The sequence below is a fragment of the Dipodascopsis tothii genome, assembly GCF_038497935.1.
Source record: "Dipodascopsis tothii strain CBS 759.85 unplaced genomic scaffold V1510scaffold_11, whole genome shotgun sequence".
Taxonomy (NCBI): domain Eukaryota; kingdom Fungi; phylum Ascomycota; class Lipomycetes; order Lipomycetales; family Lipomycetaceae; genus Neoaidaea; species Neoaidaea tothii.
In genome coordinates this window covers 350,225-373,211 of record NW_027117995.1, presented here as the reverse complement: position 1 = coordinate 373,211, position 22,987 = coordinate 350,225, and the positions used below count along the sequence as shown (strand labels likewise).

The 22,987-nt window shown below is 48.3% G+C and overlaps 8 protein-coding genes across 8 annotated transcripts; 3 read left to right on the top strand and 5 right to left on the bottom strand.

Moving 5' to 3' along the window:
• Positions 1 to 9: 9 nt before the first annotated feature.
• V1510DRAFT_363874 (major facilitator superfamily domain-containing protein) lies at positions 10 to 1,455 on the bottom strand (the record flags this gene model as incomplete). The annotated part of the gene is made up of 1 exon (XM_066931158.1): positions 10 to 1,455. One exon carries the CDS (start codon positions 1,453 to 1,455, stop codon positions 10 to 12), a length of 1,446 nt encoding a protein of 481 aa, XP_066789609.1.
• Positions 1,456 to 2,532: 1,077 nt separating this feature from the next.
• Positions 2,533 to 4,461, top strand: V1510DRAFT_415547 (Dak1 domain-containing protein). Its single transcript, XM_066933612.1, has one exon. It carries the CDS (start codon positions 2,692 to 2,694, stop codon positions 4,420 to 4,422), a length of 1,731 nt encoding a protein of 576 aa, XP_066789608.1. The 5' UTR covers positions 2,533 to 2,691; the 3' UTR covers positions 4,423 to 4,461.
• A 772-nt stretch (positions 4,462 to 5,233) lies between these two features.
• Positions 5,234 to 8,272, top strand: V1510DRAFT_393220 (fungal-specific transcription factor domain-containing protein; the record flags this gene model as incomplete). The annotated part of the gene is made up of 2 exons (XM_066931812.1): positions 5,234 to 5,828; positions 5,985 to 8,272. 2 exons carry the CDS (start codon positions 5,234 to 5,236, stop codon positions 7,886 to 7,888), a joined length of 2,499 nt encoding a protein of 832 aa, XP_066789607.1. The 3' UTR covers positions 7,889 to 8,272.
• Positions 7,570 to 9,274, bottom strand: V1510DRAFT_415545 (enolase C-terminal domain-like protein). The gene is made up of 3 exons (XM_066933611.1): positions 9,018 to 9,274; positions 8,871 to 8,980; positions 7,570 to 8,835 (listed from the first exon to the last, which is right to left on the bottom strand). The coding sequence occupies exons 1-3, from the start codon at positions 9,191 to 9,193 to the stop codon at positions 7,964 to 7,966; spliced, it is 1,158 nt and encodes a 385-aa protein (XP_066789606.1). The 5' UTR covers positions 9,194 to 9,274; the 3' UTR covers positions 7,570 to 7,963.
• Positions 9,275 to 9,637: 363 nt separating this feature from the next.
• Positions 9,638 to 12,775, bottom strand: V1510DRAFT_364071 (uncharacterized protein; the record flags this gene model as incomplete). Its single annotated transcript, XM_066931172.1, has 2 exons — positions 9,638 to 12,523; positions 12,557 to 12,775. 2 exons carry the CDS (start codon positions 12,773 to 12,775, stop codon positions 9,638 to 9,640), a joined length of 3,105 nt encoding a protein of 1,034 aa, XP_066789605.1.
• A 451-nt stretch (positions 12,776 to 13,226) lies between these two features.
• Positions 13,227 to 14,635, top strand: V1510DRAFT_393211 (NADP-dependent oxidoreductase domain-containing protein). Its single transcript, XM_066931811.1, has 2 exons — positions 13,227 to 13,609; positions 13,645 to 14,635. The coding sequence occupies exons 1-2, from the start codon at positions 13,541 to 13,543 to the stop codon at positions 14,548 to 14,550; spliced, it is 975 nt and encodes a 324-aa protein (XP_066789604.1). The 5' UTR covers positions 13,227 to 13,540; the 3' UTR covers positions 14,551 to 14,635.
• A 36-nt stretch (positions 14,636 to 14,671) lies between these two features.
• V1510DRAFT_111182 (uncharacterized protein) lies at positions 14,672 to 16,087 on the bottom strand. The gene has a single exon (XM_066930236.1). It carries the CDS (start codon positions 15,773 to 15,775, stop codon positions 14,792 to 14,794), a length of 984 nt encoding a protein of 327 aa, XP_066789603.1. The 5' UTR covers positions 15,776 to 16,087; the 3' UTR covers positions 14,672 to 14,791.
• Positions 16,088 to 16,398: 311 nt separating this feature from the next.
• Positions 16,399 to 19,118, bottom strand: V1510DRAFT_425828 (fungal-specific transcription factor domain-containing protein; the record flags this gene model as incomplete). Its single annotated transcript, XM_066935140.1, has 6 exons — positions 16,399 to 17,736; positions 17,773 to 18,750; positions 18,784 to 18,827; positions 18,852 to 18,937; positions 18,974 to 18,992; positions 19,034 to 19,118. The coding sequence occupies 6 exons, from the start codon at positions 19,116 to 19,118 to the stop codon at positions 16,399 to 16,401; spliced, it is 2,550 nt and encodes an 849-aa protein (XP_066789602.1).
• Between the last annotated feature and the right edge of the window lie 3,869 nt (positions 19,119 to 22,987).

Here is a 22,987-nt window from a genome sequence, read left to right as displayed (position 1 = left end):
GCTCAAACTTTAATAAGCAAAGAGTACGACAGTTTCAGGTGCTGTCTGGCGAATTTTCTTGTTCTCTCGCATAAGCGAGTGTCTGATTAGCCACGTAGTCGCGATCACTATGATGGAATACCCTGCACAAGCAGACATTCCCAGCGTGTACCTTGGAGCACTACTAGAGGGCCATAAGTAAGGGGTATAAATATTACCGATCTGTGCAATGGTGTTGATCACTGAAAGCGAAATTGCCTTCTTTTCCGGTGTTTGTGCCATAGTAGAAGCAGCCCAGCTAAGGATGATATCATTCACTCCTGAAGAGAAGGACACGAATATAACCATACCGACATAACGAGGAGCGATAGATGTGGTAGCTGCGCAGAGAATGAAACCCCCGATTACTACTGCAGTAGCAACTGTGATGTGCCAGGTGCGCTCGTTCTTGCGCCCAGATGACCAGCAGAGCAGAGAGGAGAAGAAGCAAGATATGACGTAAGGAGGACAAGTCAAAACCAAAGTGATGGTGCGGTTGAATTTGAGGGTCTCGATTACCGTCGGGAAGAAGTTTTTAAAAGAATCACCCGAAACGTGTACATTGATAAGCAGTCCGAATAGCCATGTGTGGTAATCGCACAATGACTCCTGAAGGCCATGGAGCAAGCTGGCATCGCCTGAATCTTCTGTGGTATCTCGTTTTATCCGACTCCACGCCAACTCACGCTCTGACTCGCTCAACCACCAGGTAGTTTTGGGTGTGTTTGGAAGCACGAACAAGGCAATGATACCACACCCGAACGATGCGGCACCTGTGATAATAAAGAGCCAACGCCAACCAGCAAGTCCACATGAGCCCTCCAAAGTAGCAAATACTGCTGCTGCGATCAGTCCGCAAAACGCGTTTGCTGCAATGTTGCCCGTATAGAAGACAGCTACACGCAGCGCAAGCTCCTTTTTCGTATAAAACATGGCTAGAATGTAGAGTGCTCCTGGGTAAAAAGGAGCCTCGACCACTCCAAGAAAAAATCGGCACAATACAAGACCTGTATAATCGTGTACCAGCGCTGTTAAAGCTGAGACAGTCGACCAAATCATGGAGAATGATGCGATGTAAATGCTTGGGCGCACGCGAGTAAGTGCCATGTTCGACGGAATTTGGCCGAGAATATAGCCCACGAACAGAATGGAGATAGATGTATTATATTCGGATCCTTTCAGCTTTAGGTCCGCTGTGAGACTTCCAAGCTTTGCGTTTGTCACTGCATTACGATCCATATAATTGCAGAACAATAATAACCAGAGCATTGGTAGAATAATCATATCCAACTTGCGAACCAGCCGAATTTCGACAGGATCTGTCTTTTCTGATACTCCAGCATAGTCAACATGAGCTCCAGTTCGCACGTATTCGAGTTCTTCAAAATTTTCCTTGTACTCTCCGGCTTTCTCATCAGTCGCATATGTAGCAGCCATAGTTTATCCTCGCAAAGTTCTTTCGCACAATGTACTGTGATTCTGATTTTAGAGGACGTTGGTGTGAGAGCAGCTGTTATATATTACAAAAACACAGATATGCGTGGCACGGTTCTAAGTTGGAAGATGCTGATACATATCCTCATTGTCTCCGCAATTCCAATATGCCGAAGGGCATCTTGAGCCGTATGGTACATGGAGAATGTGCGTTTTCCTCCGGAATACTAAAAAATGAGGTCACACCCCGGCAAATCGCTTATGTCCATGTCAAAAGATTGTAGAAGAAGCGGGGACTGCTGGTGCGGGGATCCCATGGTTGATCCGAGTGCAAGAAGATGCATTTCCGCCAATACATCATAGCCTACATCGTTCATGGCTTATACGTGTCCGGAAAATATCACGGATATGCGCCTGGACCAATAAGTCGGGACAGAGAACAATCAGTACCCCTGAGTGTGGGGCGCCGCACTACATGCGGCTTAAGCATTTATGCGGGGTAGTCACCTCTATATATCGTGACTTCCTGTCTATATTGACTATTTCCCCTTTCGTCAATGTGCTATAATAGTTCGACAAAGTATTTAAACTCCATTTCCGATACAACCTGGGCCGATAATACGCCGAATGCAGGGAACTGGACTGAATCTTACATTTTAAAACATACTGGTAGGACTATTCAAAGGAAGAAATCGATATGCATTGCTACAGCTATGGTCTAGGACATTGAAGCCCGAAAGGTACTACTGTGGTGGAAACTACGAGATTACAATGCCTTAGATGACCCACCTGGGTTATATTACCATACATAGGAATATGCGCCTGGCACGGAATAAATATATTGCGGATCCGTTGCGAGTTCTTCGGAATCATCCCGCGCGGGACTGACGGATCCATGTGTAAATCCAAAAGGGGTTACGGTCGGTCAATCAGGCGGGATGACGTATATCAAGCGGACGAGATTTTGGATGAGACGGCACGTGAATGGCTAACATCCCGCACGACCGCGGTCCGAGGCGCGGAGATTCACTGCACCTTATACTGGAGCTAAGCTAATATATTACATTTAAAACGGGAAATTACCCCCGCACCCTCCAAAAGCTGTCGTGATTTCGTTGGCAGTCTTTTTCTCTTTGTACCGAGCGATCGTGGGACAACTTCTGTATAGCTCTTACACACCCAAAGAGATTTTAAGGCCATTACTTACAACAGTTTTCATCTGCACAACAGCCTGTAGTCATGTCTACCAAACATTTTGCTACCGACATTGACCAATTGGTCGTCGACTGTCTGGACTATCTCACTTTATCTAATCCGACACTGAAGTACTACAAGTCCGACAAGGTAGTTGCATACACACAACATGATGGCAATAAGAATGTGTCTGTTGTGTCTGGAGGCGGCGCCGGCCACGAGCCTGCTCACGCCGGGTTTGTTGGCGCTGGAATGCTAACGGCTGCTGTCTCTGGCTGGATTTTTGCATCTCCGTCAGTTCCTCAGATCACTGCAGGAATCCACCATGTTGGGGGATCGAAGGGAACTCTTTTGATCATCAAAAATTATACCGGAGATATTTTTCACTTCTCGCTGGCCGCTGAAAAGGCTCGGGCACAGGGTCGTCCCACGGCGGTGGTTGTTGTTGGTGATGACGTTGCGGTTGGCCGTAAGAAGTCAGGAAAAGTTGGTCGCCGTGGTCTAGCTGGTACTACATTGGTCCACAAGGTTGCAGGCGCTGTTGCGGCTGACCCTGCCAGTTCATTGGCAGATGTCGTGAAGGCCGCTCAGGATGTTGCAGACAATCTTGTTACGGTTGGAGTCTCCTTAAACCATGTTCACATTCCTGGCCGTGCCATAGAAAAGGAGAACATTCTTGGGGAGTCAGAGGTCGAAGTTGGTCTCGGAATCCACAACGAAGCTGGTTGCCAGCGGCTGTCACCCATCCCCCCTCTTCCATCACTTGTTACTAGTCTTCTGGACCAGCTTCTTGACCAGAATGACAAGGACCGTGCCTACGTTGACTTCTCAGACGCCGAGAGTGTCGTGCTCATGGTGAACAATCTAGGCGGTCTTTCGCCCCTCGAGCTCGGAGCAATCAGTGCCGAGACTCTTAAGCAGCTTTCAGCACGTACCGATATTAGATATCCTGATCGTGTTGCTACTGGCACTTACATGACCTCCCTCGATGGACCAGGATTTTCTCTTACTCTTCTCAAAACCACGAAGTGTGTTCTACCTATGTTGGATTCATCTGTGGGCGCCTCTGGATGGACTCCAATTTGTAAGACAGCTTCTGTTGATTCAGCCGAACGTGTCATTATCGAGGCCACTACGAAAACAGAGATTGCTCCAGCTTCTGGTACACTGATTGACGTGTCTGCTTTCAAGAGTATGCTCTCAAATGCCTGTGACAGAGTTATTGCTGCAGAGGGTTTGATAACCAAGTACGACACCATTGTTGGTGACGGCGATTGTGGATATACCCTCAAACGTGCTGCGGAAGCTGTTCTTGGGTACATCAAGGGAGAGGTCCCTAAGTCAGTTAATGCTGTTATTGAACTCGCAGACACTGTTGAGGACAACATGGATGGCACTTCTGGCGCTATTTTTGGCATCTATCTCAACGCGCTGGCAGCTTCTTGCGCGGAAGTTCATGACGGTTCTGACACACCGTTGGATACTGCTGGATGGAGCAAGGCCGGCCTGGGGGCTCTCGAGAAGTTACTAAAGGCCACACCTGCACGCGTCGGTGACCGTACCCTGATAGATGCTTTAGACCCGTTCGTGCGCACCCTCGCTGAAACCAACTCTTTGAGCAAGGCGGCTACGGCGGCTAAAGCCGGATGTGACTCGACACAGGGTATGCGTGCCAGTCTAGGCCGTGCTGTCTACGTATCAGAGAGCGGCTATGATCGCGTGCCAGACCCTGGTGCTATGGGCATTGCTGCGATCGCTGAGGGTTTAGCACAGTAATTATATGTAGTGATTACCAATAAAGATACTTTCAAGAGATTGATTTTAGGAACGTCAGGTCGTTCGTTCATGCAGCTACGTTTGTAGAACAGATGTAGTTTTTTCGATAATTCGCGAAATTGTGCGCAGCCACGTGCACTGCCTGGCTGCGCCACGAGCGGTCGAATAGCTTTTCCGATATGGAGTGATGTAAGTACTAGACTATAAAGCTGGGAGTTTTCCGCCTCTACGAAGACTTTTCCGAGTCTTCTCCCCGGTTTCTCCGAGTGTCTCCCCACTTGCACGCGCCACTTTCGCTGTCATTCACAAATCGCTTTTTTCGTTTTTATAACTTTCAAGAGACGAACGGAAAAATAGCCAGTCCACCTTAGTGTTATTTGTGATATTCTACTCAGCTGATCAGTGGCTTAATTCCGAGATCCGATATAGGCGGACGAATCTCTAATCGTTGCTTAGGTAGCAAGTTAGGGGCATCATAGTATGTGTAGTCCCGAGACTCACTACTAGGCATACCGACCGATTTTCCTCGAACTGCACACTAGCCCATATTGAACCTTTTCGTCTACGGACATCAGACTGGGGTCGAGAGTGAAAATTTAGCACCCGACACGGAAGGTCCATAGACTTTGACTGACTGGATTACGTGCCGCTTTCACTTAACAAAAAGTTCACTTTGCATTGGAAAATCGATCCGGCCGCTCAAGACGGGCTTTCTTCGTCTTAATGTCAACCACTTTGTTTTACATAGCACCAGCGGGATAGAAGAGGACTAAGGACGCGGTCTTATGCCGCTTAGCAAATAGCCATCTAGATGTTTCCGAGGACATCTACACTGGCAGGGTTGCCTCTATGTTCAACACAGGCCGTCTTGCATAACGATCTAGCTGAGAATCTAAATTCCTCTGCAATTTCAACCCCGGAGCGCGGCTTGGATTTTATTGACAGGCCGCCCGCAGATAGGCATGGAGACAAGAGCACACATGTGTCCGGGAGGTCATCGCACACTCCCGACTTCAAGCCGCGTAAAAATCGAAGAGCCCCTGCTGAACGACAGAGAGTTTCTCGAGCTTGCGACCACTGCAAGAAAAAAAAAACTAGGTGTTCAGGGACCCGACCGTGCGTCCGTTGTGTGAAGCTCCAATTGATCTGTGAGTTCAAGGCCGAGTATCACCGCGGCAGGCCGCCGTCGCCGGAATGGTCGGGGGAGCCACAACCAGAGCCTCGACAAGACATTTCGCCCTTACCGTGTACAGTGAGAGATGTGACACCGACCATTTCACTCGGCAGGTCGTACTCTCCACGCCTGCGCGATGCGGGGCCAGTCAAAGGACAAGAACTCAATAATTCTGGATTTTCAGGAAACTCAGACCTTTCTTGTCAAGCTCCGTCAGCTATGGCCGACCATTGTAGGTTCGGTATCTCTTCTAACTCTGTCACAAATACTCGAATTGAACGGACATCAACATCGGAAGGATCCGAAGATACTGCAAAATCATTACTATCTATGAAGCTGTCACCAGCGGTCAACGCGACTTCTGGAGCTCAAGCTAATCTAGTCACAGCATATCGAGAACAAGAGAATATCGTTGACGACTCGGAGATGCGCCAGTCTAAGTCATCCCGATCAACGCCTGAACCAGTGCAAACAGATAGGGAAGGGCAATACGTAGGATCCTCATCAGGAATATCCTTCTTAAGCCGTGTGAGGAGACGCCTCAACGATATAAGCCTCTCAAATCCCTCGTCGTCAATCTTGACTTTTGGTGACCCAGAGCTGCCCAACAGTGATTCCAGTTTTTTTTTCTTGCCTCCCAAGAGCGAAGCTAAGGCGTATTTCGACTTCTATTTTGCTTATGCAATGCCGACATATCGTTTCTTGCATCAGCCAACGGCAGAGAAATGGCTCGACGCTTTTTACGAGAACTTTGATGAACACGATTTAGAGGAAGTAGCGCGTGAACAGAATGCTATTGTTATAATGCTTTTTGCGCACGCGAAAAAATTTCCTATGTTCTATAAGCGGCAAGACTATCGTGATAATTCTGTTCTCTACTTTCATGCAGCAGATAGACAGCTACGATTAGCAACAGGGCGTCCGCGTCTCGCTTCCGTACAAGCCAGACTATGCCAATGTTTCTATTTAGTAGCCTGCTCACGAATGAACCATTGTCGAAACCTGTTTGGAACAGTGGCGCATCTGATTTATGCTCTCGGACTACACCGCCGACAGCAAACGGTGAACTCACAATCGACCTTTGACTACATTGAGCAGGAAACCCGCAAGCGCGTTTTTTGGTCCGCTTATAGTCTCGACAAGTACTTATCGGCGGTGCTAGGAAGACCCAGCATTTTTCACGATGATGAGATAGATCAGGAGCTGCCTCTTCTTGTTAATGATAGCGACCTTTCAGCACACGAAATGCGGGTTTCTAATACGAAAAGTATCAATTGTGTAATGTTAGGGCCTGTCTTACACATTCAACTAGTTCGCTTGGTTTCAGGCATTCTTCATGATTTGTATGGTATCAAACCACTCAAGAAGTCAGAAACTGCAATCCTATCACAAAAGCATACGTCTCATCTCAAAGAATGGAGATCTGGACTGCCAGCTTTTCTGGATCCTGGTCGTGTTCAACCGTCGTTGTTGATCCCTCTCTTACAGCGGCAGAGCCGAATGCTCACGCTGGCATATTCTCATGCTGTTATTCTTGCAAACCGGCCCTTCTTGCTGAACGATTTCGCGCGGCTCACAGTTAATTCGCCAATGGAAGTTGACGCTCGGCCGTCTAAGACTGATCAAATCGCAGAAGAAGCTATCAAAGAATGTTTACATGCTGCAATGCTATCTGTTGACATTGTTGATGATCTGAACGACTCTAATCAAATATATCCGTCCCTTTGGTTTACTCAATATGCTGCTTTTTGTGCCGTTGTTGTCCTCTACGTTTATACGATACGAAGAAGAACGGACCGACCCGAAGTATGGGCAAAGTACTTTGAGGCTGCGGAGCGGTGTCAGCGCCAGATTGCACTTGCGGGCATGGGTAATTCCTTGGCCCAACGATACGAAGTCGTTCTCGAAGAATTCCGCACAGAAGCTAATGAGCGTATAGTCTACAGGCGAGCACAACCAGACATCTTGAGTGAAAAAATAGGAGAAGACTTAAACTCTATACAGGCCGAGAATACAAGACAAGAACAAGAGTCCCGCCGTCAGCAAATAGCAATGCACTCTGGCCAGATACAAAGTCAGATGCAGCAGAGCTATCTGCACGAAATGCATCAAAGCAATGACACAAGTGTTGTCAGAATGGACGACAACCTAAAAACTCTGGAAAATTCAGTCGATGTTAAAGCGGCGACGAATGATGCAGAACCTTCCCTGTCAAGTTTCGCTGAGCTCATGAGTTGGGATAAATTTGACAATCTTGTGATGGACTACATTGGAAGCACGTATGGCGAGTAACATGTTAAGATGACAAGATGAGTGCTTCATTACGATACGAAATGTCAGGTGTATATAAAAGTGTACTTTATTGAATTACCATTCCCGCAGAGATCCGTCCGGTCCAACAAAACCACCTGACCGCCAAGCCTTAGCTCCGTTGCTCAACTTGCGAACTAGAGCCTCGTTGATCTCGATCCCAAGCCCTGGACCGCTGGGAACAGAGACGTAACCGTCCTGGACGTCGAATACGTCAGGATTATGGACATATGTTCCAATGTCCTCGTCACCAGATTCTGTGTTGTAGTGAATACCCAGAGACATTTCTTGGATGACATGATTAGGAGTGCAAGCAGCGATTTGAAAGTTCGCAGCGAGTGCAATAGATCCCAACGGACAATGAGGGGCGATTGCAACATCATACGCCTCGCACATGGTTGCGATTTTGTGAGTCTCAGAAATACCTCCGACATGAGCGATGTCTGGTTGTAGAATATCAATGCAAGCACCATGGGTCGATAGAAATTTTTTGACATCCCAGCGAGAGTACAGGCGTTCTCCAAGAGCAATCGGGATACTGGTGAGTTTTGAGAGCTCTTCGATACCCTCCGGGTGCTCCGAAAGCAGCGGCTCCTCTATGAACATTGGTCTATGAGGCTCCAAAAGCTTGGCGAGCTGTTTGGCCATTGGCTTGTGTATACGCCCATGGAAATCAACTCCAGCATCCATTCCAACAGATTTGACCATAGCCAGTCTTTCGGCTGCAGAGTCCAGAGAGCTGGGTGTGTCCAGCCAGCCGATGTCAGCAGTAGCGTTCATCTTAACCGCGGTGAAGCCCTGTGCCTTGCGTGCCTCAGCCTGTGCCTTGACAGAGTCCGGACGGTCTCCTCCAATCCAAGCATAGACCTTGATCTTATTCCGAACCTTTCCCCCTAAGAGCTCGTAGATCGGGACGCCTAACCGCCGAGCTGTATATTAGCAGATGAATTTGTCTGTCACAAACCTTTCATATCCCACAGAGCGATGTCGATACCCGAAAGTGCTGACTGGAAGACCGGACCACCTCTGTAAAAGCCCATTCTCCAAACGCTCTGCCAGATGTGTTCGATACCACTGTGCCGTTAGGATCAACATGGACCTAGATACTCACTTGGCTTCCTCGCCGATGAATCTTTGCTTGAATTCCTCCAGGGCACCTTCCACGGCCTCAGAGTGACCTTCTAGTGAAGCCTCTCCCCAACCGGAGCTCCCGTCATCGGCCGTGATCTTTACATAAAGCCACCGAGGAGGTACTCTGAAGTACTCGATGTCGGTGATCTTGGGCATTGTGTACACTGTTAAATTTTCGACAGAAGTCGACCACCGGAGCAATCAATGAGACCAGTTTGAGTGAAGACAAGGCTTTGGATGCCTGCGAGCAATCTCGACTTATATACCCCTCACCCGTTTCCGACTAACTAGTATCCTAATTTAATGCATCGAGTTTTTTTCTCTTTGGTTCGCAGCTGACCCTGGGTCGCTAACAAACGATTCCTCTTTTGGATGTGGGGGGTTATACGTGGGATATGTGTAACCGATATCCCGCGGGAGAGACATGCTGGGGTGGGTTACTTTTTTTATATTAAACTTTATTTCATTGCGGGGTATAGCAATCCGCTCGGAACACTAGTCACTTTACTGCAACTCAACTATCTCCGGATTAAAACTGAAGTTTTGACTCAAATGAAACGACGTGTGTTGCACAGCTTATATTATAGCCGAAATGTACGTTCACCACTTGGTTAGCCATTGTGCCACATATTTGTCGATCAGCCCACTGACAATCATTTGGGGTGCTTTATTCACAGCCAAGCTGTGGAGTCTGGTTTTGCTAGTGTCAAAAATGAGGCCACTTCGGCCCAGGCTGTCGTTATCGTACTTAGACGCAAAGAAATTCAGCAGTTTGATTGTGGGATTCTTTAAGGGATTTTGCTCGCCGACCCGCAATTTGTGTATCCAATCACGCTGGGAGACGACATCGAATGTGAGTCCGGCACGTTTAAGGCTGGGAAGCAGGTCTTCCGTCCAACTGAATACGTACGGATTCATTACATGGTAAACTGTATCCGTATCGTCTTTCGGAATATTTCCCGCGATTCCCGATAGTTCAAGAACAGCACGAGCAACGTAGTCGACTGGGATCCAGGATGGTGTCTCGTCCAGCCTGGGAAGTGCCCCCATGGTAATAGCACTCCGGATCATCAATGGAATAGCCTCAGTGTCATTCCAGATTCCATTGGTACTGTCGCCAACGATCTGGCCAATTCTCAAAACTCTAGCAGTGATGCCTGTGTCCCGGGCGGCCGCAACCACAATGTGTTCGGTCACCAGTTTAGACTGCGCATAACCCATGGATTGTGCATGCTCGAAATTAGCTACCGGCGTCTCTGCTATCGTAGCCGGCAGCGGGGTACCTGAGGCAGTCGATACAGATGAACAGAAGTAAAACCGAGCCGGAGACACTGTGTGGACACCAAGACATAAGGAGATCAGATTGTACGTGCCTTTGATATGATATTGCTCGAAGCTGCGGACCCCAATGTTGAAATTAACTGCCCAGGCACTATGAATCACACATGTCAGTTTCTGTTGAAGCTCAGCGAGAAAGTCTTGAGGAAGACCGAGATCTTCTCTTGAGAAGTCGCTACAGAAGACATTCACTTTCGACATCTGGTCGCTTGGAATGTTCAGGTGTCGCTCGCGGAGACTTAGAAGCACTCTCTCCTTAGCCTGTGTCGGAGACATAGCGCGGACCAAGCAGACTACCTGCGTCACATTACCATCTGCCACAAGTTGTGCCAATATATGAGCACCCAGTGATCCTGTAGACCCTGTCAACAAGACACATTCTCCCGAGGTGGTGAGGTTACCCATAATGCGGGGGCTAAACTTTGAGTACTTCTCGAACAGCTCCTGCATAGCACTCAAGTCATCGCTAGGTCTGCTCTCTGACGTCATATCTGCTCTAAGCGATAGTAAGTACTGTGCAAGGCGTTCGATGGTTGAGTACTCAAACACCACATTCTGGCTCATCTTTGCACCATGACCTCCAAGATACAAGGTCCGGCGTATAACAGCTCCTGCTCTGATTGCTTGCAAGGAATCTACTCCAGATGTGTAAAAGTCAGAGTACTTGTCAGCAAGAGGTACGCCGAGCTCCTTCTCGAACAGCTCGAACAGAAATCTTTCAAGGCCAGCTTGGTCCAATTTGAGCCCCCCCTCTGTGGCTTCCTCTAGCCTCTCAAATGTCTCGTCAATTTCCTTTTCGAAGGTCTTGTAAAAAGCAGCGCGAATAACCGTGCCTTTATCAGTGCGAGGATACTCGACATCTGATGGTAGCAACTTAATGAGGTCACGGGATATCTGTGAGAATGTCTCTGCTCTGCCATTGGCACTTTCAATATTCGGCCAGACCTTGTCAAGATAGTCGTTTTCAAATTCAGACATGACTGGCTCGTTTGGAATTATTAGAAGGATTGGAGCTGGTTTACCGATACCAGCCACAACACACTCTTTGACGAAAGGCGACTCGCGAATACGGTGTTCAATAGGAATCGGAAGAACCTTTTCACCATTGCTCAATGTCACACGATCGTCAACTCTTCCGAGGTACTTCCAGGCATCGGCTATGAGTGGGTGCTTCTTAAACAAATCCTTCGTGCGGAAGCTGTTTGGGGGGAAATCCGAGTTAGATGTCACCTTCGACTTATAGCCATCGAGAACAACACATTCAAATATGTTCGACCCTGGAGATGTTTCATCCATGAGAAGGAAAGGCTTCACGCTTTCGCTAACACGCAGATAGTTCCAGTTCTTGTCCTCCTGCTCGCGATAAGACGTCATCAGCTGGCCAACTTCAGTAGATCCGTAGTGCCCAATCAGATACACGCCTGCATCGACAAGACGGTTTCCCAAATCGTCGGGACAAGAACTACCGCCGAATAAGACTATATTGCACAAGCGGAGACAATCGATCCCGCGCTCAGATTCGCCAAGGAGCTTCAGAGCATACGGCACACCGTAGAATATCTCGGGCTTCACGGTTTCCATTACGTCGATGAGACTTTGGCCAGTCAGCGGTAGACGCACATTGAAGAATGAAAGCTGTTTACCCGAGTAGATTGCTCGAAAAAAAGAAGAAATGCCATGATTGTGGTACAGAGGAAGAGTAATAAAAGCCTTTAAGCCAAAGGAGGACGAGTAATTATAAAGCGCAGCTCCGTGGCTTTGGTAAATGGGTTTGGGAAGACCTGTGGAACCTGAAGAATGAATTATGAAAACAGTTTTGTCGGAATCGGAGGCATTGCTAGGAGGCAAGGAAAGGCGCTGGCTTTTCTTCTCTGGACAATACTGGGCCTTCGAAAGAACAGGAAGTACACATAAGGAGGGCATCATCTGCTTTACCTCTTTGGTGATGGCAGAAAATTGTGGGGTAGTGACGAGCGCCTGAGCGTTGGTGGTTTTAAGCAGAGCTTCAACAGCAAAGGCGGACAGTCTATTGGAGAGCAATAGCAACGAGTACCCAAGGCGAACAAGGCCTAGTAAAGAAGCAATGTAACTCATGTCGGATGGCGCCAGAATAGCTAAAGTTGGTGTTGCGACAAGATCATCCTTGATCTGATGTTAGAAATAAGTCTCTAGTGCGCTTACCAAGGTTTTGATATCCATTTCGAGGTAAGAGCGAGCGGCTTCATCTGCAAAGGTATCCAGATCCCTAGCACTGTAGCTTACAAAGTCAAGAAGACTAGTTTCCTTCTCAGGGTAGCAGATCAAGACGGTATCAGGCATAGACCGCGCACGTGCACGAATCAGATCATCGACAGTGTAGAGCTCTTCGGTGCTTTGCACTGACAACGGCGATCTCTTCATAGTTTCCACCGCCACTGAATTATCAGAATATGCTGATGAGAGTAACACGGCAGACATGGTAACTCCTCCTCGGCTGCGGAAATCGGTTGTATAAGCTGATTGTATTGCTGAGTGGAATCTCTCGATACTTTATACTTTGTCGGATACATACTGACGTTTTTTTCCGAGACCGCAGGATGCTATGAGATAAACACGGGAGCTTACAGGCAGCGTCTAACTCCAGTCTGCCAATTGAGGAGGCACGGCAGGGACCAGAGCCCATAGTGGCCCTTCGGGTGTACTCAATTAGGTTCCCGGCAGACCATGCGTGCCAGACAAGTTGCTTATTTCCCTCATGTAGCCGGATTTTCCGTGGGATGGTATCTGGTCAATTTGCCGGCAGTTGTAAGCACCAAATGTACTGCAGTAGCCCTACTTCCGTTGGGAGTTCATCAGGTACCGACCAGTTCGTAAAAATGTGGGGTAAGCTTTTCCGTTGGGACTTTTAGTCTTGGCAAAACGAAAAATTTCTTGGTTTTCCGGTGGCGGGTCAGCAAAGATCGCTTTTATTTGGGATGCGGGGTACAGGCTCCGGCTGTCGCTGGATTTTCTCATTCTCCGAACGAGGGTATTCGGATACCATGGATAACTGAATAATGATCGGCCGGAAAAGTAATTCAAACACACTAGCTGCCCTGAATATCAGATGCCGGGGCTACTGGCACAGTATATTTAAAGCTACCGTGAGTCCTCTGGTAAAAAAACAATCTCATAGGATACACCGCAATGTCTCTTGGAAGAGCTTTTACTCTCTCGTCTGGATATCAAATCCCTGCCATCGGTCTCGGAACCTGGGTTCGTTACTGAGCTATGAGCAGTGCTAACTGAAGCAATCAAAGCCTCTGGAAGTTCAAAATGCCGTCGAGGCTGCTATCAAAGCAGGATATCGACACATCGATGGGGCAGCTGCGTACGAAAATGAAGAAGAGGTTGGACGTGGAATACTTGCATCTGGAGTACCTCGTTCGGAGATTTTTGTTACATCAAAGCTGTGGAATACGGGACACCGTCCCGAGGAGGTTGAGAAAGCATGTGAGAAAACTCTCCGAGAACTCCAGATGGACTATCTTGACTTGTATTTGATTCATTGGCCTGTGTCGTTCGTCCCTTGCGATGGCTTGTTTCCGACTGACCCCGTGACAGAGATGTACCTTTTGGACGATACACCTGTGTCAGAAACTTGGAAAGCAATGGAGAAGCTGGTGACCTCCGGAAAAGTTCGCTCCATAGGAGTTTCCAACTTCACCATTGAGAAGCTGCAAGAGGTCTTGGCTGTTGCAACCATCAAGCCCGCGGTCAATCAAATCGAAGCTCATCCGTACCTCCAGCAGCCCAAGCTTATTCAGTTTTGCAAGGACAATGACATAGTAGTCACAGGCTATAGCCCTCTTGGCAACAATGTCTACAACATCCCCCGAGTTGTTGATGATCCGGTGATAGTTGACATAGCGACGAGACTCAATATAACGCCGGCCCAGGTCCTCATCAGCTGGTCTGTTCAAAGAGGTACAGTTGTTTTGCCGAAAAGCGTGACTCCCTCTCGCATCGTCTCGAACTTCCAGGACATGATCTTACCCGACGAGGTGATGACAGAAATCAATGCCCTTGAGAAGAACCTGCGGATGAATTTCCCTATCCGTTGGGGCTATGACATTTTTGGGGAGGCTGGCGAGGAGAAAGTGGGGAGAGTTTCCAGGGAGATGGCTGTAGAGCGCCTTAAGGCCAAGCAGCAATAGCATGGAGCCTCAATCTGGATACTGTTAGTACTGTGTGGAGCTGTTTATAGCATTTAATAAATTAGTTGCACAAAAACTCTTGAGGTAGACGGTTGGAACAATCACTACAAATAGCCTTCCACCACTTCAAACTTGGGAATACAATACAAGCCCATACATCGATCGACTCGCTAGTTCTACATTCACATATGCTCTACACGATCATATATCTCCTAGCTGTAATGTATTGACTACTATCTCATTACAGCGAAGCCTCAAGCTTACGGACTTCAGCAAATGCATCGGCGTATTTGGACTCCCAAGTGGCGTCTCCACCCTCGATGCCACCAGCCAAAGGCAAACGGCAGCCATCCTTGTCTCCAAAGCCCAAAATGCGGGCGACGCCCTCCTTCACACCGACACATCCAAGGTCAGCCACCACCTCCTCAGCACCAGACACAATGTACTGAATACGCTTCGCCTCCTCGTACTTCCCGGCCATGGCAAGGTTGTAAAGGTGAACGACAGATTTGGGAAAGATACCCGCCAGTGCGTCGATTGCACCCTTGCAATTGACGGTGATGATGGGAAGCAGTTGTTGTCCCAGGCCGGAGAAGACGGTGAAACCGTTGGCTTCAATCTTGGGATTGAGCGCCAGCAGGGCATGGTGGGAGATGTTGCCGTGCGACAGTTTGGTGCCAACGATGTTAGGATGGGCCGAGAGGGCCTCGAAGGTCTTCGGGGCGATGTAGATGTTATTAGAGACACCAGGGTAATAGTAAACCAAGACAGGGATCGGCGACTGGCTAGCAACCTCGTAGTACCACTCAATGAGACCTCTCTGCGTAACCGCAGACGCGAAGTAGGACGGGGCCAACACAAGACCATACTCTGCTCCAACCTCGCTGGCGTCCTTCAGCTGATCGACAGTCTCCACAGTCGAGTTGGTGCCGGTGCCGACAACAATCTTGAAGGCCTGGTATCCAGCCTCGTCCAGTCCTTTACGGACATAAGCAAGAAGGACCTTGCGTTCGTCACGAGTCACATGCACAGCCTCTCCCGTGGATCCGAGCAGAACAACACCGTGAATGCCGCATTTCGCCAGGTGCAGAGTGTGCTGAAGCTGAGTCTCAAGGTCGAGGGGAGGGTTGAAGGTTGAGTAGGTGGAGGCCGTCTTCGAGACGAAGAACGTCGGCGACGGCACGTAGATGCCCGTGGGCAGGGGGACAGCAGTTGATCCAGTCATTTTGTGCCTATAAATTACGGTGGTCTATTGGAGATACAATAACACGCGGGGCAAGAAAGGGTTTAAATATGCTTGCCAAACCATGTCCCTAATTTTTAAGGTAACTTCGGCAGTTCCACATAATAGGGCCGACACTTCGGATCTCCGCGAGCATTTCGTGGTCCTCCCGCACCAAAAAGAAGTTACCAGGCTTTTGGAATCTTGTGGGGGTACAGCTCCGACCATCTGACTGGGAATCCCCACGAGTCTAGCTTACTGGCGTTAACATTTACGAGGCATTCATATGATCAATCTCAAACATGATGAATTGACCTGTAGCCTTTTGTGCGGGATGGCCTTCATCCCCCACATGACGGTGGGATGAAGTTTACTTCTGATCACTTTGCTTCCATTTTCGGTTAAAACAAATATCCCGCGCGGATAGCTCATGAGGTTAAGGTTTAATAAATTTGCGGGGAAGTACGTGGGGGAGACCACTTACGGGAAATAGACATTCGCACGACGAGGGGTGGACTAAAAGTTCACGTCAGTAGGCTCAACTAACAGTTTTACAATTTCATTTTAAATATCGTCAAAGACAACTACCAATTATTAATGACACCTAACGCCGAGTAATCATACACCTAGGCCAAACGCACAGGAACTGCTGTCGCGAGACGATAGCAATGATATGCAGCCTCCTCTCCAAGTAGTGTCCAGCGACAAGTCTTGAAGATATCGCCAGCATATGTCATGAGTCCGATCGTGCAGTTCTTGGACTCTAGCTTGGGAATATCTATCGGATCGCTTACGGCAAGAAGCGACTCCAGATAGCGTTCCATATCATCCTTAGGATTCCATATTTTGGAGCCGTCATCAGGGCGCTTCGAGAACTCACTGAATCTGGTACTTTGGCCGGTTGTAGCATATCCATAGGCCCAGAGGACTAGACATCCGACATAGAGGCACCAAGGTCGATGTAAAACGACATCGGAATCGGCAGAGTACTGTCCCAAAAAAGCGCCAGAAACCAGTCGAGAGGCATGCCATACCGAGATAGCACTTCCGACCGTCTTGGTCCATGATTTGATAGACTGTTGCACTTGCTCGTAGTCAGCCGGTCTGATCGGTCTGCCCAGCACACTTGGAACCCCTGCATATGCATGCAACTGTAGCACATCTGTATACAGTCGAATAATGCCAAGTCTATGTAGTGAAGATGACGCTAAAATGAAAGGAATCCCGCTTGTGGAGGGATTCTCAGCCTCACTTAAATCGAAAGCCAGTTTCCATGTCTCAAAAGCTTTGTACACAGAATGGCTCCAACTGGTCACCTCATCACTATCTGCTTTCGACCGTAGACCGGCTATCGACGTACTAGCTGCTGAGTGCGATGGTGTAGTAGTTCCCATTTTCATGGTAATGATGCCTTTCTGCCTCATGTTCCATGAGATCGAAAGTAGGCCGTGTAGTACTATATACCGACCAAACGGATTGAGGCGTAGCTTGTTCCAGCCATGGGACATTATCAGCTTAAGACTGGAGAAAAAGCTAGGCATCTTTTTATACGAAAGTTTCATGAGCTGTGACCAGGTATCGGCATCCTCGGCATTCCAAAAGCCATCATCACACGGCAGGTCGAGATACAGTTCATGGGCGTATAAAGAAGGCGTATGTCCGAATAACTCGGCGTGTTGTATGTCGAGCACGAAAGCGAAGAATGCAGTGCGTGCAGTGCCCTCTGTTGTGATCCAGCGTCTCCATTGCAGATCCACAGCGTTTGACACTATGTTATCATTTTGCGTCTCGGTGAGCTCAGGATTAACAAGTGAACTTCCTCTGCGCATGAGAGTAATGAGCGTTCCATGAAAGATATGAGACATTTCATGGGTGTGCCTGTTGCCGACTACTTTTTCGAACATTTCACTTAATAGTAAAGTCTGAAATACCCACAATTTCGCAGGAGGAACAAATTCCGGGCACTAAAATAGTTAGACAGCACACATAGGCTACCTTACGCTGTAGACCAAGTTTCGTAGGTGTAAGTGCAGTTGTATAGCAAGCTGCACAGAGTTCGTATCCGAGTCATATCGTGTTCCGAGTGAAAATATAGCCACAAGAAGATGAGTGGGGAGCAGGTCCGCATCAGCGGTAGACTTATGAAGAATTGGGTACTGCGGGTGGAAATTCTTCCAGTAGAGATGCATCCATCTCGATAGTGTTTGACAATTCATCAACGGATGTTGCGCGATACTAGGTATACAGCCTTGGAATAACTTGATGACCCGCTCGACAGCCTCTGGAGAGACTACTTCACCCGACCGCGGAGGGGATGGAACGGAGACCATTTTTGTGGGACCGTCCTGTAAAAAATCGTCATACATGTTTCTCAGTGCGACAGAGCTGCCCACGAAAATGTCATTAGAACCATTTTCGCTTGCAGAATTTTCGTCGAGCAACCAATTGGTGAACTTGTCGTCGAACGGGAAGCTCGAAAAATCGTACACTGCCCGCTCGCCGAAAATCGGCATTGTCGATAAGACAGGCGTCGAAGGCATCATCGCAGAAGGTATCATAACTGGCTCAGGATAAGTCGACAACGATGTCGATGAGTCAGGAGGGTTTTCGGGTTCAGGATCTTTGAAGCTTGACGAGATTCGAGGACTTGCTGCTTCGTGACTAATAGGCGGAGGAGATCGAATTGCTGCTGAGGGTGTCAGAGGGACCTCCGTTGTGGGCTGAACAGATGCCCCTGGTGATGACATGGGCTCCGAGCCTATCCTTACAGAAGTCTCAGAGAGCGTTCTGTTTTCGGTAGCGATAGGAGACTCTCCACTCTGACTCTGAGAGCTTGCTTGGGGCGTTTTCGCGGGGTAAGGTGGTATCCAGTTCAGTAATGATTCTAAGGACACATTGGATTGAGCCTCAGTGGGATATTTTGAAATAAATTCCATACTCTCCCCATATTGAACATTTCTAGAAGTCGTCGTGGCTCTCTGCGTAAGCATCGCGTTTCGTTCGTCGGGTACAGTAATTGTGGTTGTAGGTTCAACGACAGTATGTTGCACGGATTCTTGTTGAGCGCTTTCATCTATACGCGATGTTGGATTCGTCGCAATTTTGCGCTTCCGTGCTCTACCACGCGAGTTATGGGAGGGTACATGTCTTCTCAATAGGTCTCCTCTAACAAATGTCTTCGAACAAGTTGGACAGACGTACTTCTTTGCTACAGGATTATCTGATTGGTTAGAGCATGCGTGATCGGTATAAAGTACTTACGGTTGAGCTTATGCCGAGTCAAATGCTCAAGCCGTGTGTAGCCCTTGCTGCAGCCCTCAAAGTCGCACACAAATCTCGACATCATGTATTCGCCGGCGCGGCTTCTAACCGCAGGCCATTAACAACGATATCGAGGACTTCCACAGTTATAGTGAAGACCGGAACCACAAATATGCTGTGGAGACTGCGGTTTTTTTCGATTTCAACTGCTAGGAACAGTCCGGTGTTTAAGGATTTGCAAGGGTGTTACGGAGGAAGACCTCTTCCGCGGAGTGCGGGGTGGTCACTTCCGACCCAGCAGGGTAACTGCTCGGCGGGGTCAAACTGGGGCCTAAACCCACCACACGAGAGGTAAGCCGCATGACTTGGCTGTCGGAATTTTCTGACCATTATGGGTTAGTAAGAGTCGAGTTGCTAGCTAAGTATACGCTTAAAATTGGGGGTCAAAAAGTGCATGAGAACTCGCACCCCACGCCAGAGCAGAGCATACTGTAACGCTAACAAGGGATAGGGTAATACATATTTCATATTGCTACAATTTCAGGGGTCGATTTATTTGCACCCATACTGACTAATTTATTACATAGCTCTGTACTCACGATACATCGTATGGAATCTTTAGAACTCATACTTTGCTTTATGAAGGTATGGACATGTACATATTACTTTTCTGTACTTATATCATCTGCTCACTGCATGATTAAATAGCGAGGAAACCAGCGCTTCGAATATATATATGTATATATTTGTTGCCATTGTGCTGCCTTCGTTGACAAGCGCCATTGTGCTGCCTTCGTTGACAAGCGTGAGAATTGGATCGCTAAATCATCACTTGAGTTGCACGGCTTTCAGGTCCATATTGATAAGCAGCAATAGCGAGGCCGAATCGTTTGCAAAAGATCAAGAAGAGGTCATCTTGCCTGCACAAAAATGTGAAGGGGCTGGTTGGTTGTACCGATAATCATTCGATCGTTTGCCTCATCTGCAGGGTCACCTTCACTACATCTTAAATGGCCAACGCGATTAGGCAAGATATCACACTGCAACCGGCACACAGACCACGAAATAATTTCGAGACAAGTTTTTAAACTCTGATAAAGACATGATCGTAGGGGCGCATAATTAGCCAGCCACTGCAACCAAATCAGCGGTTCAGTCACCGCGGTTAGAAATACCGAATTTTTTATTTGCCCAGAGCTGCCACCAGATCACAACCTGAGTCCAACTGATCGGACACCCATACGGAAACCAACAAATGCTGCATATTGCGCCACAGGAGGAGAATTATAGCTGAATGTGCCATAGGCTAACTGTTGATGCCACAACCATAACATTACGAAATAAGATCGTGCTATCACGAAGAGTCATGCTTCTGTTACCCTGATCTGCCAGATTTAATCTCAAAATTACATAGGACAGATTGATCCCAACCGCCTTACATTAGTACCTCCAATATTAGCGTGCACGTACTTCATGAAGCAAGCACATCGAGCCAAAAGGAAGGTCAGAGCTTTGAACCTCGAAGATAACACAATAGGCACAGCCAAAGTAACTTTGGTAAAAATTATATTATTTGAACACTTGAGGTCCACATAGATCACCGGCGACCTTGAAAAAGTCGTCGTCATTAATTACTTAAGATCCAAGACCCATAAAAATTCCGATACAAAAGCAAACCCAATCAAACCCGAAACCATAACGACCAATGTACTCTAGATGAGGGTCGCTATATGCATTGAAGCGAACCGCTTACAGAATACGGCTAGCTGACGATTCCTCGAAAGCGTCATGCATAGCCTTCAGCTCCTTGCACTTGTCGACTTCAAACGTCTTCTCCTTGCCAACCCACCAGACCTTATCCAGGTAGCAGGAGTCTCCGACGCAACCGCATTCCTGGCGGTGGCAGGTATCAGTCTGATAATCCTGCATAATCAACGTCGGGTGCGACTTCGGAGCGCGGTTGTTAGCCTGGGCAGGGCCCTTCGGGATGTAAAGAGAGTCCATGACTTCATGTATTCTTGACGAGTCCATTGCGGATGTGTGGCTTAATAAAGCGATTTGAGAATGAGAAAGAGGCGGATGCAGAGACAAAGATGTCTGTTATATGTCAATGATATGAAGCAACGATGTTCTTTGTCAGGGAGACCTGGCCTACTTATATACTCCAAAGCTCAATGGGCAACTACTGATCCCGGACACATGAGCACTTGCCGGTGAACCCAAAGCGGTGGGCTGTGGCGCGTGTCGTTGTCCCAACTACAAAAGTGACTCAAAATAGTATCAGCGCTAGTGGCCCAGCGTATACCGCGCCATTCGAATGTTCCATACTGAAAACGCTCGGAGCACGGAGCGGCGCAGCAAGAGCAGCAGCAATACCTTTTCCGGCTAGACACGATCACAAACCTTAATCTGCTAAACTTCGTGACCGCGAATAGCCGAATCGGTATTCTTTCTTCCTCATCGTTGTGCATGTACAGCCAATACGCCGCCTGTAAATATCCGCCTGCTCACCGACACGCTGGCACAATGTCAGCGGTGCGCTCGCAAGAGGTTCCCTTCAGAACGTGGTCCAGCTACGTGAAAAACATTGTAGCACACGCATTCGGCTGCAGGTACATGGACAGGCGATAGGCTCAGAGTAACTATGGGAATGCAACCCGCGTGCGATCTGTATGCCGGAGCTTAGGATACCAGGGGGCGTGTCACTTGCCCTGTGCGCGAGAACACAAAGTAGATCGCTGACCAGCTCCGCCACCTTTGAGCCGCCCACAGCCGCGCGCTCTCTGTCTCGCGGTAGATACGCCACTGCGACTCAGAGAAAATTTTCTTCAAGCTTGTGTGAGCGATATTTTTAGTATATTCGTGGTCAAGTGAGATGGGGATTTAGTGTGCAAATTGTCATCATGAGGATATGCCATTACGCATACAAAACTATGTTGGTGAAATAGCGCTTTGTTGCCGGGGCGGCCAGCGGAAACTACTAGAACGTAACTCTTGATGTGGCGTAAAGTTCAAGTGATACGATTATTATGTAATATTCACGACAGCGGCATCGCTTTTACAGCATAAGCATTCAATGTCGTCACCTCCTGCAAAACTCTCGAAGTAGGACCTGCTCCGTCTGCGGCGCAGCAATATACTCTTGCGGCCTGTGCCTCGCCCTATACCGATGCAGTAGTAACTATCAGACCCCGCTGTCATGACTCTCTGTGCCTCCGACCTTGTCCCGGGCAGGATTCCCCGCTCAGATGTGACCGATCTGGAGCTCGCACCGCTTACTTCCGGCTGTCCTCCGGCTGGTCGCCGGCCCACATGCACTTCAGTTATTTCGCTCGCTCTCGTGATGTAGTATTAGCCTACAAGCTAAATCTACCCAGAATGTCGTTCACCACCTGTATTACGTCTTTTTGCATGCTATGGTAAATGACGATTTTTACCTTGCTGGTGGTGCTGATTGATGGAACACCTTTCAGGAAGAAGTCAGTTGGCCCCCAACCGATCCTTCGAACAGATCGAGCGGGTGGGTTGCTGGTTCCCATCTCGAACGTGCACCTTGATTCAAAGGGTCACGACGTACGACGACATTTTAGTGATACACGGCACCCACTAGTGGTACTCGAGTTTGTTACTAGCGCTTAAAAAAATTGCAGACGTTGTAGACGTAGAACCGTGGCGCCCGCTCGAGTCGCAAAGCCAGCATGCGGGGCAGAGCGCGCCAACTTTCACGTCTTTCACAGATGACTTTCATGGACACGTGCAATCGACAGAGCTGTCGCCCTTTTTTTTGAGTCAATTGATCTACTTCCACAACTCCGGCGACCCTTCACATCGAATACCCTTCACAAAACACTACACTACGATTTTGGAATCCCGTAGCGTCCCATACCACGGAAGACATGTCTGCATCCAGACCATTTCGCCGCACTTGAGACCCGAATATAGCCCCTCACTGAA